We start from the raw sequence: 17,958 nt of genomic DNA, 5'->3' as shown, positions 1-17,958 counted from the left end.
AGACTTTAAAGCAACAAATACAAATAGTTCGAAACTTCGCCCACCAAATGGACTAACGAAACACCTCTTAGGATGCAGATTTCTACTATCCATTACCATTCATGAGTGGGAATATGGTAACCGATAAAAACAATCAACGAACAAAGAGCATTACCAAGGAAACTCTGAGCTTTATCTGATTACATGAATATTGACAAACCTGCTGAATCAATAACACATTAACACTCAAATTAGCTGCCATTACAAATACAGGGTGCAAGTAAGAACTCAAAAGGACCGGCAGGTTTACTGTTTACATGAACAAGCTACCCATACCATACAACCACGCAATCACTAGCACTCGCAACAAATCTGCCAAAAAGGTTAGCTCAACTTTAATATCCTCCATTTTCTTTCTCGCGGATTTCTAAGCACAAAGGAGAGTAAGTCAGAAACATGCCAACATCTTCTAGTGGTTCTCTCTTCCCATTTTTTGATTGTCCAACACTTAACCAAACAACTCAGTAGAATACAATACCACTGGCATGCTAGTTTTAGTATTATAATCAACCATAGAGAGCGAGAGGGGGGAGAAGAGGAAAAGATTCCTTAAAAGGCCTGTGCAGAATTACAACTTACTGCTGCAATCAGGCTACTTGTTATTGGGTGCTACGTGTTAACCCACCTCGTGCTACATTTCTGCACATAAAAAAAAAAAAAAAAATTGCCTTGTTGGTTAGCCAAAAAAAAGCTTGTTAAATTTTATCTTGAAGCTTTGAAACCAATAAACTAAATGAAGTAATATATTCTCAAGAACAGCACAGTTATACAAGCATCTGTTGTTCTAGGGTTTATTAATGAAAAATGCGAAATAAGGCAAGAAAACAGAATTAATACAAGTTCCAGAGAGAGTAATGGAGTACCTTGATGAGAAAATAAATGGTTGTTTCACTACATTTGTGCGTGGGATTTGACATGGTTCATTTGTTATCACTTATAGAACAATCATAACATGGAATTCTTCATGAAGACATTTTGAGCACTGTAGATACTCTTCAAAGGTTCATCTTATTTTAATATATCCATCAGGATTTGCAAACTTTTTTCTTGGTTTATAAAAGCTTAAACACAATTTAAAACAATTTCCCCATCATCTAGTCTAGAATATATAAAGAACGTCTAATAAACTCTTTTTTTTTATCTTATTTGGATAGTTAACAGAGACTTCCGCTAGAGAAAAGTTTCTAAAACACTTTGAGCTTTTAAAACTTTATCGACTATTACATAAAATCTTCTTTACCTCATTCATAATTTACCTTGATACATGACAAAATTCTTTATGTCAAAGAGTTCCATGACAACTTGACAAGTACAGCAAGAATAAGACATCCCACAGAATGTATTCATTCTTGGCATCTTTTTTGGCTCCCTCCTCCAACCAAAAGCCAGAATGAACTCTGACCATAAATTGACTTCAGGGATAAAACCTTGGCCATCATCACCGTTAGACCCATATATTGATCTTGATTTACTATTGTTTCCATATATCACCTTTGAAGCAGTATCTAGTGTTAGGATCATATCACACAATAGCACACATAAATCAAGAGAAAGGAGACATTGAAAACTTAGCATGGTTTTGGTCTAAATGGACCTACATCCACGATCCCAATAAATTGGGATATATCCACTTAATCAACAAAGATGCAGCTTCGGTTGCTTCGGAATGAACCAGACTACAATCCCTTGGAAGATATAGTTTTTGGACAAACAAAAACCAAAAAGCCTCTCGAGATACAGTTTTTTGACTAAAAAAAGAAACTAGAAACGCTCTCAATATCATGGTTGTTAAACTCCCGATTTTACGGGTACGATTTTACGATTTTTTGCACCGAAAATTCTTAGTATTTTACGATTTTGAAATTGAATCGCACTCGATTTTACGATTTTACATGTCGAAAACCCTCTTACGATTTTACGATTTTAACAACCTTGCTCAATATATAGTTTTGAATGGACAAAACTATAAACCCTTGCAACCCTCACAACTCGAAATAACCTAGTCATCATCTCACTTAGAAAACACCAGCTATTGAGTTGTGGTACTAACTCCATCTTTTCTCTCAATCCCTACAACACAATTTTTTTTCAATAAAAGCGACAATTACAAGCCTAAATCCCACTCAATGGAGTTAGCAACGTGAATTCTAAATGTCTATCCATGGTCATCATACTCTCTATAAGGCCATTATATACTGTCATGTCGAAAGATTTCTTACCAAGTTTCTTTGGTCTTTCTTTCCATCTTTTCATACAAACTTCCTCCACTTCATCCACTCACCTCATAGTTGCTTCTATTGGTGTTTTTTCTCACGTCCAGATTATCTTAATCCTAGTATCTCCAACGTAATTCTCATGATTAAAGGTAAAAACTTAAAATTTTTGTCCATATAGGTCAGAAATTCTCTTTTTCTTTTCTCTTGTAAATAATATAACGTCCTTCATGAACCTTATTTGTAGACAAAGAAACAGATCATGCTTGACCAGGAATTGAAAATGGCTCACGCAGTGTAGAAAAAGCAATGACATACAAGGACAATACCGTTCCTACATCAGTCAAGATGTTAAAAGATTTTCTTTAGACAAATTAATTAACATGCTATAAGAAATAATAATATTGATTACCAAGATGCTAGAATTCTCAAAGATCCATATGAAACTAGTTAGTTGAAATTCAAACATGCTGCACTGTATTCTTGGTGGCTGCATATGCACATGCCAGAAGAAGATAAAATATACCTTCCAGGGAGCAGCTGAGAACTGTTCACAGGACCCTTGGAATTTCCAAATCGTTTGGCCCTATTTTCATGTTCCTTTTCCACACGCATGGAAGCCACCTCTTTCTCCATAGCAGCTACCTCCCTCCTCATCTTCTTAGCCTCAACCTCCATTGCCTTGGTTAAAGTATCAACTTTCTTTGCCAACATCTGAAGAACAATAACATTAACCAAACTCTAGCCAAAACTATACAAAGTGGAATCACATATTCAATACTGCAGGAAATTAACCTCTATTGCGTCATCCTTATCTTTAAGGCTCTGATCTTTCTCGTGACCAGCTTTCCTCAAAGCAATCACTTCTTTTTGTAAGAAATCATACAACATAACTGGAACAGTATCCTCTGAATCTGCTGCAGGCAAGGCACTCGTTTTTTCTTCTAGTTCTCCTTTGCAGGTATTGCTATTGGTTTCAGCTTCCTTCCTGCCCCCAAAAGACTGGCTAAGATTAAAATTTGGACCTGTTCCATTCAAGAGGTTTTTACCCCTATCTAGTGAGCGTGTTCCACCATCAAAAGATTTTGACGTCCCTTTTGCATGCTTCAATATTGAACTGGTACCAGAAGACAAAGTAGATCTCAACTGAAAGGACGGAGATCTCTTGGGTAGAAAGCCATTAGGGGTCAATTTGGAAAAGTTATCAGCTCCAGCCAAAGATTGGCGACGAGAGGGGCCATTGCTTATGGTTCTTCCATCGGAGGTGCTGCGATTGCTATTATTTGACCATCTCAAGCTCTCTTCAAGGACTTTGAGTCGCAGTTGATATTTTTCCTATAAAGAGCATGATTGGTGTTAACTTTAATGACCAGCTATTGAATAAGTTGAACAGGTGGAAGTCACAGAACGGTAGACTAGATTATTACTTTCAACTGAGCTTCATATTTTGCAGTTCTTTCAGCTATGGCAAGCTTGTCCCGGAATTGCTGCATCTCCCCCTGTAACAGCACATTTTGGTTACAGTTACTAGCTATTAACAAAACCCACTTATGCTGGTGGTCCCTATCCAGATATCACATGAGGAACGCGTATTCCATTTATATCCTTGGTTGAAATTAGGTTTATAGTTATGGACGTCCAAATCTCTTTTGGGATTAGCAGGGATAGAAGTCACTTAGGTGACTAGTGACATCATCATGGAGGACTATGGTTGCCCCTTCCTTACCCCTTTTTATCAGGGGGACAGGGAGAGGGATGGGACAAGAAAGAAAGAAAACACTGAATACCTGCAAAAACCTTCGTTCCTCAAGCCATTGCTTTACAGGCATCACTTTGTCATTAGCATCTTTCCATTCATTAGCTACCACTGTAGCCACCCTGTTTGCAGTAACTTTTGCACGGGCCAGCTCCCTGTCAAGAATTTTTTTCTCCTCCTGGAAAACATATAAAATCCTTGAATTTTCAGCATCATTTCACAGCATCTCCACTGCAAGGTATTGAATCAAATCCCAAGGTCGTGACATGTTTCACATTACATTCATCTCTTGAACTTTTCGTTGGTAATCCCTCACAGCATTTGCAGCAGCACCCCCAGCAAGGACAGCCTCTTCAAGCTCATGTACAGTTTGGGTAAGCTTCTCAACCTCGGCAACCTTTTGCCGATGCATTTTATCCAAAATTTTATTTTCTTCCTGATATACAAGCACATCAGACAGACATGAGTTAGTTGCTGATACAACATGCTTATCAATACACAACGGATGCAAAGCTTTGATGATCTGAAAAGGAAAATTAATGCAGACAGCCACTACACCTGGCAAATTTCTATCTGCTTCATTAACTCTTGGTTCTTATTTTGGAGATCATCCACCATTGAAGCCTTTGCCAAGGCAACCTGAACAGTTCGTTCAGCTTCAAGTAAAGCAGCTTCTTTTGATTTGGTGAGGCGATCCAAGGCCTTGTTGTCATCCTGTAGGTTTGCAATCTGAAAGAAACAATTGCATTGAATTAATGAAGAATCTCTTTCTGAATAATATCAGTTTTCTCTGGAAAAAACACCTCAATACCAAAAGTGATATATATATATATATACACACACACGCACCTCTTGCCGAGCAAGCTTGAGTTCAGCCTCCAGTGGTGCCAGAATGGCTTCAATTGGAGGCATATCATCATCTTTTTGAGCAGCATGAACCCTTCTAAGAGTGGCTTCTGCTGCAAATTGAGCAGCCATGGAGGCCTTCTTCTCATCATTGATTTTCTTTATCTCAAGATTCTGCAACAACAAAACTTTTCTTTAATATTGGGAGTCAGTTTATGCAGAAAAACATATTAAAACTGAAAAGACTTCTGAGAAATACTTTGCTTTCTAGAAGAGATTCTGTTAACTTGAGCTTCTCCTCCACTTTCGCCAATTCTTCAGTCAGCTAAGATGCAAATAGAAAAGGGGGAACAACGTCAGGTTTAGGCCAAATTATATAATGTAAAACTCCAAAATATTATTTGATTATTCATCTTAAAAAACTGGATAATTGGATATGCATTGTTGAGCCTGTTCCTAACACACACAACAATTAGGCAATTATCATAAATAGAATATATACACATTTAGGCAATTATTAATTATATTTTCTAGCCCAGCACACACACAAAATCACATACAAGGGAGACACAAGAAGACTTTTAACTGCCTTGGGTATAAAGTCAAAGGTGCCTGTGAATTATTAAACCTCCTTATTCAAAGACAAAAGAACAGGAGATTATTAAGGAAGTTAATCACAAAATCCAAGCAAAATGGTTAAAGTAGAGAAGTGTGTATAACATTTTATACAATCGTAAAATCTCTTCAAAAACTAAAAGGAAAAATTTATTGGACAGTCAGTTATCAGACCATCTTCGATATATGTCTCAGAATATTAAGCGGTTAAGTACTAACATGTGCAAAATATGAGAATAACTGAAATGAGGATGTTACGGTGGATGTGCAGTCATACCAAAAAAAAAAAAAGAAGACAAAATTAGAACAAGATTATCTGTATTAAGATTGAAGTAGCACCTATGGGAAAAGTTTGTAGCAAGGCCTGTGACATTGTAGTACTCAAAATACTGAAAGTAATAGAGTTACTGAAAAAAACACATTGCCACACAGCATTGTTAGCATAAGTAATTTTAGAACCCTACAGCTGAAAAGATCTTATAAACAGCTTAATATCCCAATCTGATAATACAGAAAAAATAGAGCACTCATGAAGACACCAACAATTAGTCCTGTGAGATTTATAAGATTTATTCTCTTCCTATATAGTCAACTGATGATTAGCTGATAATTAGGGTAATTAGCTAGGCTGTAATTATCCTCATGATCTATAATTATCTCCATGATTAGCTCCATCATTGATTGTAATTAGCCTATAAATAATAGAATTGAGAGGCTAATCTCTCCAGTTTTCTCTCTCGATCACTCTCACATGATATCAAAGCCTGCGTTGAGAAAACCCTAAAAATCCCCTGTTGCGTCTCTATTTCTAGTGGAAATCAAACCCTAGTTTTTCTTCTACCCACACCGAACCTATTAGGAGACCCTTGGTTGGTTATTTCTAAAAAACCAACCATACCATCATCCTCGGAATCTACAAATCAGCCGACCCTTGGTGTTGCGCAGCCATCGGCAAAGCCACGCGCCACCACACACAAACTGCTTCTGCCTCCACTCATCAGCACATGTAGACGTGTTTGTTGTTGTCTTGCCTCCAACCACTCCAAATTGGACCTCCAACACCATCTAAGCCCATCTCCATTGTCAAAACCCTTGCCATGTTTGACCTCAGTGACACTATCTATGTCTCTGGTGCTTCCGTTTCAACATCTGATGCCTCCGCTGCCTCTTAAACATTTGTTGTCTCCAATCTCGAGACACTCAACATCACCACTGTCAAGTTGATAGGGTCTGCCAATTATCTTTCATGGACAACCTTTGTTAAAATTTGGTTCAAAGGACAAGGCCAAACTGATCATCTTACAACAAAAGCTGAAAGTGTGTCGGCAGTCAATCCGGCTAGATGGGAACAAGTTGATGCCTAGTTATGCAGTATCCTATGGCAGTCCATTGATCCATTAATCTATCAGCTCTTTCGCCCCTTTGAAACTTGTGTTAACGTATGGAAGGAGGTCGAAGAGTGCTATACAAATGATATCCAACGCCTGCATACTGTGGTCTCCAATATCAAGAATCTCAAGTAAGAGACATCCATGGAATCTTATCTGGGACAAGTTAGCACACTTATGCAAGAATTTGATGTTCTTCTTGCTCTTACTACAACCCGTACCAAATAGATTTCCCAAAGAGAGAAGTTTTTCATAGTTATTGCTCTCTCTAGATTGAAATCGGAATTTGACGCCATCAAGCATCAAATCCTAGCCAGCTCCACTAATCCTACCATGAAGGACTCTTTCAAAAGGTTGTTGAATATGACAAGTGCGCATGATGTGTCCTCTACCTCTACTATTGTTCCTCCAATCGAATTTTCGACTCTTGTATCTCAAGCCTCCAACTTAGGAGGGAACAGATGACGTAATAATAGTCGCCTATGTCCATAGTGTACCTTTTGCAAGAAAATGGGTCATCTTGAGGAAAAATGCTGGAAAAAACATGGTTGGCCAACTGCTCCACCTGCATCATTTACCAGTGCAACTAATGTGTTTCACGATGATCCTAGTCCTACCCTATCTCCACTGGGTTCGCAGTTGATACCTATATCTACAGCTGAGTATGATGCTTTCTTAAAGTTCCAAGGCACACAGCAGTCTCACTCTGATAATCCCATTGCTTGCGTTGCTAAAGGCCCATCTCTTGGTCCTTGGATTATAGATTCCGGCGTCATTGACCATATGTGTGGTAATGAACTTATTTTCTCCTCACCTACCTATTACGATACCTTGCTCATTGTTACCCTGGTTGATTGCACCAAAACTGCAGTTAAAGGGATAGGCCAAACCACACCCACATCGTCTTTATCCTTAAATTTTGTTTTATATGTCCCTAGTAGTTCTTCTAATTTAATTTCAACTAGTCAACTCACTAAAACCCTTAACTGCTCAGTCACCTTCACTCCTAACTCTGTTTGTGTACAGGACTGGGGAATGAAACAGATGATTGGCGTTGGGCATAAGTTGCGGGATCACTACCATCTGGTTGCGCCTAGTTCACTTGTAGCTTGCACCAATATCACCTCTCCCGAGGTCCTCCATCATCGCATTGGTCACCTGAGTCTCTCTAAACTCAAGAAATTGGTTCCAAGTTTATCCTCTTTATCAGTTTTCAATTGTGAGTCCTATCAATGTGGAAACTAGAAAGCACACTCGTAGTCATTTTCCCCATTGCGTCTCCAATAGAGCTGAGCCCCCTTTCTCTCTTATTCACATGGATGTATGGGGTCCTAGTCGTGTTCAATCTACTTTGGATTTTCCTACTTTGTTACCTTCATTGACGACTATTCTCATTGTGCTTGGCTCTTCTTGTTGAAAAGTCATTCAGAATTATTTTCCATATTTCAAACATTTTGTGTTGAAATAAAGACTCAGTTTGGCATAACCATTTGTGCCTTGCGTAGTGATAATGCTTCAGAACATTTCTCCTCTCAATTTACAATATTTATGGCTACTCAAAGCATTTTACACCAATCTTCTTATCCATATACTCCACAATAGAATGGTGTAGCTAAAAAGAAAATTCGGCATTCGATTGAGGCTGCTCGAACTCTATTATTGCATGCTAATCTTCCTCCTTAATTCTAGGGTAACGTAGTTCTCACTGCCTGTTATCTTATTAATCGCATGCCCTCTTCTGTTTTGCATGATCAAATCCCTCATCATATTTTGTTTCCTACTCAGCTACTTTCTTTCCTTCCCCTTTGTGCAAGGTTGTTTGTTTTGTGCATTGTCTCTCTCCTAGACAAGACAAGCTTGCTGCTAAAGCTCTTAAATGCATTTTCTTGGGCTATTCTTGGTTACAAAAGGGCTACAAATGTTATTTTCCTAAGTTAAATAGATACATCATATCTGTTGATATCACTTTCTTTGAACAACAGTCATTTCTAGTTGCTCAACCAGATTCACAACGCATTAATCAGGTTTTGCCCATTCCCTTTTATTCTCCTTCCTTGTCTTTAGAGGATTCGCCTATCTCTTCTTCCCAGTGTTCAAAAACGCGCTAGACGCTAGTCGGACGGCAGGCTGGCGCCTAGGGCACCTAGGCGGGGCCTAGGCGACGACTAGATCAACAACAAGCTTGCTGCTGCAGCAAGGAGCAACCAGCAAGTTGCTGCAGTGAGTAGCAAGCAGCTACAGCATGCAGCAAGGAGCAGCAAGCAGTAACGCAATAGACGAGATTGATGAGATTGGAGGAAGATGGATACATACCGGAGGAAGATGAGATTGGTGACGAGAGATGACAGCCAACATATGAGATTGGTGGCGACGAGAGAGAACGGCCAACAACGAGATCGACGGTGGCGGCGAACGACCAAGAGACGAGATCAGCAGCGAGAGAGAGAGAGAGAGACGACCTGCGATGAACGACTAGAGACAAAAAGGGAAGGGGATAATAGGTTTGCCCAAGACGCGCACGACCTAGGCGACCCTGGCCACGGACGACCTAGGCGGTTTAGCGCCGCCTGCGCGGCCTAGGCGCCGCCGTGGCCCAATTAATCGGGCCTAGCGACTAGGGGTGCCGAGTAGCCCTTAATCGCCACGGCCAGTGGCCGCCTAACGCCTAGGCAGTGCCTAGGCTGAATTTTCGAACACCGCTTCTTCCATTGATCCTCCTCTTCTCACTTACCATTGTCGTCCTCATCTTGCTATCGATTCCAACCCACAAACTGCACCGACCCATGCGGACTCACTCTCTTCGTCAGGCGTCCCTCCTCCCATGGATTTGGACACAAATAGTCTCCCTATTGCCCAACGCAAAGGTAAACGGTCTACTCTCAATCCTTACCCTATTTATCAGTTTTTGAACTATGACCGCCTATCACCTACCTATTGTGCCTTTGTTTCGAGTCTTCCTTTTGTCCCTATTCCTAAAGATATAGGTGAAGCTTTATCCCCTCTTGGTTGGATCCAGGCTATACTGGATGAGATGGAAGCCTTGCATTCTAATGCGACATGGGACTTGGTCTCTCTCCCGTCAAGAAAGACTATCGTTGGGTGTTGATGTATTTTTACTCCCAAGATTAGCCTTGATGGAACCATTGATTGCCTCAAAGCACATTTGGTTGCTAAAGGGTATACTTAGATTTACGGGTTGAATTACTGTGATACCTTCTCTCCAATGGCCAAGATAGCCTCTGTTCGTCTATTCCTTTCTCTGGCTGTTATGCATCATTGGTCACTCCACCAATTTGATATTAAAAATGTGTTCCTTCATGGTGACTTGTAGGAAGAAGTATACATGGAGCAACCACCTAAGTTTGTTGCTCTGGGGAAGTCTGGGTTAGTTTGCAAACTCAGTAAGTCACTCTATGGATTGAAACAATCTCCACGAGCATGGTTTGACCAGTTTAGTATTGTGGTTTAGGCCTTTGGAATGACCCGGAGTGAAGCCAATTACTCTGTTTTTTATCGACACTCACCATCGCAACAATGCATCTACCTCATGGTTTATGCAAATGACATTGTCATCACTGGGAGTGATTAGATAGGCATACAGCAGTTGAAGGAACACATGTTCAAACATTTTCAAACAAAAGAAATGGGGTAGCTTAGATACTTCTTGGGTATTGAGGTGGCTCAATCAAGAGATGGTATTTCTATGTCATAGAGAAAGTACGCATTGGATATCGTGGATGAAATTAGTCTATTAGATTCCAAACCAGTCGACACTCTAATGAATCCTAACATCAAACTCCTACTAAGTCAGGGGGAGCCATTGTCAGACCTTGGGAGATATTAGAGACTGGTGGAAAAGCTGAATTATCTCCCAATAACAAGACCAAACATCTCTTTCGCTATGAGTGTGTTCATTCAGTTTCACAACTCCCCATGCGATTCTCACTGAGATGTTGTTCTCCATATTCTAAAGTATATCAAGAGTGCATCAGGGAAAGGATTGCTCTATAAGGATAGGGGACATTCAGAGATTCGGTGCTATTCAGATGCTGACTGTGGAGGATCTCCCTCTGGTCGGAGATCTACTTCAAGGTATTATGTTCTGATTGGAGATAATTTGATTTTTTGGAAAAGCAAAAAGCAGAATGTGGTAGCAAGATCAAGTGCCGAAACAGACTACCGAGCCATGGCTAATGCGAAATGTGAGCTTATATGGCTCAGGCAACTTCTTCAAGAACTAAAGTTATCTGGAGAGTCTCCCATGAACCTTGTCTGTGACAATCAAGCTACAACACTCCTTCTCGCCTCAAATCTAGTGTTTCATGAAAGGACCAAATATATTGAGATTGACTGTCACTTTACAACAACAACAACATATCCAGCTTTTATCCCACTATGTGGGGTCGGCTACATGAATTCTAGACTTCCATGTATTTCTGTCTTTTGTCATATCCTCATTTAGATCCATATATTTCATATCAAATTTTAATGTCTCTCCTAAAGTCTTCTTGGGTCTACCTCTACCTCTTTTTGTGACTAATTGTTCCATTTCATCAACTCTCCTCACAGGAGCGTCTCTTAGTCTCCTTCTCACATGACCAAACCATCTTAGTCTAGTCTCTCTCATCTTCTCCTCGATTGGCACTACTCCGACCTTATTACGAATAACTTCATTTCTAATTTTATCCTTTCTTGTATGTCCGCACATCCATCTTAACATCCTCATCTCCGCTACACTCGTCTTTTGCTCATGCTGGTATTTGACTGCCCAACATTCTGAGCCATACAGCAAGACTGGTCTTATAGCTGTCTTATAAAATTTTCCTTTCAATTTTAATGGGATTTTACCATCACATAACACCCCCGATGCATTTCTCCATTTTAGCCAACCTGTCTTAATTCTATGTGCGACATCCTCGTGGATTTCTCCATCTTTTTGAATCACTGATCCCAAATATCGAAAATGGTCTTTTCTTTGTAAGATTTGGTCTTCTAATTTTATTATAACATCATCCACTCTTGCATTTTTACTAAATTTGCATTCCATATATTCTGTTTTCTTTATACTTAATTTAAATCCCTTAGATTCTAAATTGTTTCTCCACAACTCAAGCTTAGTGTTCACTCCTTCTTTTGTTTCATCCACCAACACTATGTCATCTGCAAATAGCATACACCATGGCACATCTGTCTGAATATCTTTAGTGAGTTCATCCATTACTAGGGCAAATAAGTATGGGCTTAGTGCAGAACCTTGATGCAGTCCTATTGTAGTTGTAAATGGTTCAGTATCCCCTCCGCATGTTCTGACCTTTGTCTCTACACCATGATACATGTCCTTAAGGGCTTGTATATAGGCTATTTTGACTCCTTTCTTCTCTAAAACCCTCCATAATACTTCTCTAGGGACCCTATCATAGGCCTTTTCTAGATCTATAAACACCATATGTAGGTCCTTCTGATGATCTCGATACCTTTCCATTAGACGCCTCAGTAAATATATAGCTTCCATTGTTGACCTACCAGGCATGAAACCAAACTGATTTTTTGACACCTTTGTTTCCTTTCTGAGCCTCTGCTCTATTACTCTCTCCCAGAGTTTCATGGTATGACTCATTAACTTAATTCCTCTATAATTTTCACAGTTTTGAACATCTCTTTTGTTCTTATATATAGGAACCAAAGTACTCTTCCTCTACTCATCTGGCATCTTTTTTGATTTAAGGATGGCGTTAAATAATTGCGTTAGCCAGGAGATGCCCTCTTCTCCCATGCATTTCCATGCTTCTATTGGTATATTATCTAGTCCCACTGCCTTATGATTTTTCATCTTTTTTAATGCTTGCCTTATTTCATTTGAACTGATGCGTCGATAGAATGTGTAGCTCACATTCCCTTCGGAGTTACTAAAATGTCCCAACCTAACTCTTGTGTCACCACCATCATTGAATAATTTTGTGAAATACTCCTTCCATCACTCCTTAATCGCTCCCTCATTTACTAAAACATTTTGATTGTCATCTTTTATGCATTTCACTTGATTTAAATCCCGTATTTTTCTTTCTCTTGCTTTAGCTAATTTATATATATCCCTTTCTCCATCTTTTGTATCAAGTCGTTTGTATAGATTCTCATATGCTTTTGACCTTGCTTCACTAACAGCTCTTTTTGCTGCCTTTTTTGCTTCTTTATAATTTTTTTGATTTTCTTCATTGTTGCATTGATATACCGCCTTATAGCAAGTTTTCTTATTTTTAATTTTCAATTGTACCTCTTCATTCCACCACCAAGACTCCTTAAGGTTAGGGGCTCTACCATTTGTCTCTCCAAGGACTACCTTTGCCGTGCTTCTCAGAGCATTAGCCATTTCTTTCCACATTTGGTTTGTCTGTCTTTCTCCATTCCATTCCCTTCTACCCCTTAATTTTTCTTTGAAGATTAGTTGTTTCTCCCCTTTTAAATTCCACCATCTGATTCTTGGATTTTGTTTTATGTGATTTTTTCTCTTCCAATTTCTTACTTGGACGTCAAGTACTAGAAGTCTATGTTGAGTAGTCAAACACTCTCCCGGTATCACCTTACAATCCCTACAACATAACCGAACCTCTTGTCTCATGAGGAAGTAATCTATTTGGGTGCTTGAGGTGATATTTTTATATGTGATTAAGTGTTCGTCCCGTTTTTTGAACCTAGTATTGGTTATAATGAGCCCATATGCCATAGCAAAATCTATGATAGATTTACCCTCATTATTAATTTCCCCGAATCCATACCCTCCATGTACCTCTCTATATCCATTTCCGTCCCTACCCACGTGCCCATTTAAGTCACCTCCTATAATCACTTTCTCTCCTCTTAGTATCATTTGTATGAGTCCCTCTAGGTCCTCCCAGAATTTTGCTTTTATCTCATCACCTAACCCCGCTTGTGGTGCATATGTACTAAAGATATTCATAGTCATTCTTCCTAGACTAATCTTCACCATAATAATCATATCCCCTATTCTCTTTACATCCACTACCTCATCTATTAAGCTTTTATCCATAATAATCCCCACTCCATTTTTCGTTCGATCAGTTCCTGTGTACCATATTTTATATCCAGCTTCTGATAAAGTTTTTGCTTTTTTCCCTACCCATCTCGTCTCTTGAAGGCACATAATATTAATTTTTCTCCTAATCATCATATCCACCACTTCCATAGCTTTGCCTGTTAATGTTCCTATGTTCCATGACCCAGTCCTTAATCTATGATTTTGTTTTTGGCCTTGACTTTGGATTTGATTTTGTTTTTGGCCTTGACTTTGAATTTGACTTTGTTTTTTATTTTGATTTTGGTTTTGATTTTGATTTTGGACTAGCTTCTTTACCCACATCCGTCCAAGCAAATGCGGGAACTCTTGCTCATTTATCACTACATCCGGGCGCCGATGCAGCGGCCCTAACTCACTTGTCACTACACGGGGGCAGTGTAGCACGTCAACTGATGATTAGCTAATAATTAGGATAATTAGCTAGGCTGTAATTTTCCCCATGATTTGTGCTTAGCTCCATCATTAATTGTAATTAGCCTATAATTAATAAAATTGAGAGACTAATATCTCAAATTTTCTCTCCCAATCACTCTCACAAGTCCCAACAACTTAGGCAAATTGCATTAAACCCTCCTTCTATTTCAAAAATAGGCACCAGCATCCCTTTCCCCGATAAAAAGGAAAGACCTCCCCTTTTGTTAAGATCCATGAAGTTGCTTTATACAATTGTTATTCTATCTTTGCAACAATTTTATCACAATAACTGAAATTATTAAGAAAATACGTAAAATATTTTCTATAAACCAACACACTTAAAAAGAAAAAAAAAAGCTACGCATATTGTAAAAATAGAAAAGGTGAATAATGAATAAAAACAAAAGAAAAGCAAGAGAAAAAGTATTGAAATGAGGAAATGGTCTGAAGCGTACTTTTGCTTTTGCTTCAATGTTTATCCTATGGTTCCTAAATTTAAGGTAAACATCATAATAGGATGTTAAAGTCTCATTATTATGTACTAAGAAAAGAATATTACGCATTTAAGTTGCATAAACCAATTTACATTTTTTATTTATAATCAGAAAATTACAATAAAAAGTAATATAAAGGCATTTAACCTACTCCATATAATAACAATCTCACTTTATTGTGGTGTGTTGGATTTTATATTGCCTTTTGTTTTATAGTTTTCCAACTGGGTGTATGGACGTTCAGAAAAAAGTGTTACAAATCTGGGCAGTTGCTCCTATTGAGATATTTGGAAAGAAATAAATCAGTGTGACAGAGGAATTGAGACAAGTACTCATAAACTTAAGTTAGCTTTGATTCATGCTTTACATTTTTTTTTTCTTTTTCTTTTTGGGTTAAACGATGGTTTCAGCATATCTTCCTTCTTTTAAAACTTCATGAGGGCGCTTAATCTGGAAAGTGTATAACATATTGATGTGCTGGGTTGACACTCCCTCAGTATCCACATTTCCACCACAATATTTTACCTTGCAATTAAAAGGTTATCCTTCCTAAATTTATAAATTTAAATTTACTACTTGCAGGGTCTCAAGTTGGTCAAGTTATGCAACATAATACAATCCTCATCGCAATTGCATTGGATAGTTAAGGCCCCCACTTCCCCTTACCAACCCAACTAGTTATTGGAATATATTAACAGCCAAAGAGAAGTTTGAATTTCCTCCAAGATGGAGATAACTTCAAATGTGTTACAGCTTTGAACACTGCATCTGGCAAACAGAACTAACAATCATCTTAAAAGTTCAAGTAATACTGGAGTGCAATCATCCCAGACGATGAATAGGAGTCAATCCCATATAAAGTGAGCAACTTAATATCTGACACTCAACTGAGCTGCAATTATGAATTCTACAAAAACAGAAAGAAACAACTAAACACAGTCTAGTATCAGACTATCCCTCAAATTCAAAATCAATAGGGATAAAATCTTCCATAAAACCCAATCTCACTGGAAAAGAATAAGCATATGAAAACTAACCCTAATCCTTATCAAGTAGTTGCCTATAAATATGCCACAATTCAATAACCAGTGGTATCTGAGAGTTAATAACCAAGTTACTTTGAGTTGTGTAAATTGTAAGGGTTTATAGTTTTTATCCATTCAAAAGTTGTATCATTGATTGTTTCATAAATTAATGGCATTTTTTTAGGTTGTGGACGCAAGTCTGTTGACAGATTAATCACATTAAATTTTTTTGTGTCCTCATTCTCTATGTCTTTGTGTGATTTGTGTGATCTAAACCTAAAACTAGTACCTGAGGAGAAGAAGACAATACTCATTGAAGTTTAAGAGTAAATGAAATAGACATCGACAGTTACATATTTCACAAACTTTCAGAATCATTGAGAGCTAAATTAGAATATAGCGTCAACTAATTCAGAAAAGGCCAAAAACATGAATCAGCACAAAATACAAGTTTGGAAACTGAGGAAAGGCTGTAAGAGTCCATGATTCAAACAATGACATTAAAAAATGCAGCAAATTGAGCGATACTGATAAATTCAATGATAAGCTCGCTGATCCGTATGGCAATTCCGAAAAGGAAACTGAAAACATAAAGGAGAGAACCTCTTCAACTGCCTTCTCTCTAAGGCGTTCGGACAACTTCAGCGCCTTGATCTCAGCATGCGCTTCCCCCAATTCCCGATCCTTATCTGCAAAAAATTAAAACCAAACAGAGGGAAAAAAAAAAAAAAAAAAAAGGGAACAGTACAAATCAACGAAACAATCGACATCCAAAATCGCATCTTAAACGACCAGATCAACTCGCATTCTGACCTCTGACTTCGTTCTCCAACCGATTGAGCTCCAGCTTCACCGGATCCGAACCGTGCAGCAAATTTATGAACTCATCTGCATCTAAACTCGGCCGTAGCGGTGCCCGCCTCCGCGAACTCTTCCCCTCCTTGAATGATCCCGACACCGTCAGTGCCATCGGAGTGGTAGTAACGGTAACCGCATCAGTCGCTGCCGGTCGCACATTGCCGCTGTTCTCCCCATAAGTCGCCTCCACCAGTGACATGCCCCCTCCGTCGCCGGAAACCTCCTCCATCATCAAGGATCTACCACTCTTATCTATCACCAAACACCTAATAGCACATCTTAGAACACAATCTCCGGGCTACCAAACCACCAATAGTGCGTGTACGTACGTGAATCCAGTGCAGTAAGGCAATCAGAGAGGTTTAGAGAGAGAAACGGCAGAATAGAACTCTCTCTCTCTCTCTCTCTCTCTGCGTTCAGTTCAAGGGGCAAATGCTACTTGCGCTTTCTCTCTTGAGTTATTTTGAATCAGCTAACTTCCAAGATTACGAGATTCACACTCTCCTCTCAACTATACTTTTTGCGTTCTAGAGAGAGACCGTACGCGTGTTTGTCTTAGCTGTTTGACTATTGTCTTCGGCCCTTCGCTTATGAGCCGACGAGGAGCAGCGAGCCAGTGACAGATGGCAAACAATACCAATACGCTCGTCTCGTTCTATCATATCTCCATTAATAATTTTTGCCACTTAAATTAATTTGGATTATTATTATTATTATTATTATTATTATTATGTGGCAACACAAACAAAGATGAACGCCCAAGAAAAGAAAATGGCACTACACATTACACATAGATGTTGGTATCAACAAGTTACATGATGCACAATCGAGCCAGTCCATATCGCCAAATTAAAAGCCGCAAGCGACGGAGAGATTTCTTGAGTTGGGGACAAATTAATTCCTTAAATATGTGACCAAACTTTATGCATATTATATATTAATTACACATGGACTGTATTGGCCCAATCAAGCCCAACCCGATAAAGGCCCAAGACCTCTATTGGCCTTTTAACCCAATCTCAACCTCATACTTGCCAGCAACGATCATCATCACCCTTGTACTTGCAATACTCTCTCGTCCACTATAAATTCTATCGGCATTCAATACAACATTTAATGAATGTCCCGTCGACACCACACCTTCGTCAGAAAATCTCATTGGTGCCAGATATCTTCATTACATCCTGCTATAACACCCAAGGCCAACTTACATGTGA

The 17,958-nt window shown here is 38.9% G+C and overlaps 1 protein-coding gene across 3 annotated transcripts; it reads right to left on the bottom strand.

The window, feature by feature from the left end:
* Positions 1 to 150: 150 nt before the first annotated feature.
* LOC127796448 (microtubule-associated protein 70-2) lies at positions 151 to 17,301 on the bottom strand. 3 transcript variants are annotated; one of them, XM_052328600.1, is made up of 12 exons: positions 16,697 to 17,301; positions 16,487 to 16,572; positions 5,114 to 5,179; positions 4,858 to 5,028; positions 4,567 to 4,737; positions 4,289 to 4,444; positions 4,040 to 4,186; positions 3,680 to 3,751; positions 3,048 to 3,587; positions 2,779 to 2,966; positions 619 to 678; positions 151 to 202 (listed from the first exon to the last, which is right to left on the bottom strand). In XM_052328600.1, exons 1-11 carry the CDS (start codon positions 16,971 to 16,973, stop codon positions 639 to 641), a joined length of 1,914 nt encoding a protein of 637 aa, XP_052184560.1. In that variant the 5' UTR covers positions 16,974 to 17,301; the 3' UTR covers positions 151 to 202; positions 619 to 638. The 3 variants fall into 3 exon arrangements, with proteins under 3 accessions (XP_052184560.1, XP_052184561.1, XP_052184558.1); XM_052328601.1 differs by having other exon boundaries at positions 151 to 199; XM_052328598.1 differs by having other exon boundaries at positions 151 to 678; positions 16,697 to 17,300.
* Between the last annotated feature and the right edge of the window lie 657 nt (positions 17,302 to 17,958).

Source organism: Diospyros lotus, chromosome 3 (genome assembly GCF_014633365.1).
Source record: "Diospyros lotus cultivar Yz01 chromosome 3, ASM1463336v1, whole genome shotgun sequence".
NCBI classification, from domain to species: Eukaryota; Viridiplantae; Streptophyta; class Magnoliopsida; order Ericales; family Ebenaceae; genus Diospyros; species Diospyros lotus.
This window is presented reverse-complemented; position numbering and strand designations above follow the sequence as displayed.

What these genes read in the sequence shown, in the direction of transcription:
- LOC127796448 (XM_052328600.1), bottom strand. Translation starts at nt 16,973, where the DNA reads ATGATGGAGGAGGTTTCCGGCGACGGAGGGGGCATGTCACTGGTGGAG. An exon ending in TCAAGCTTGCTCGGCAAGAG is followed by an intron (nt 4,738 to 4,857) that starts GTGCGTGTGTGT and finishes TGTTTCTTTCAG; the next exon opens with ATTGCAAACCTACAGGATGA. An exon ending in AGGAACGAAGGTTTTTGCAG is followed by an intron (nt 3,752 to 4,039) that starts GTATTCAGTGTT and finishes GTGCTGTTACAG; the next exon opens with GGGGAGATGCAGCAATTCCG.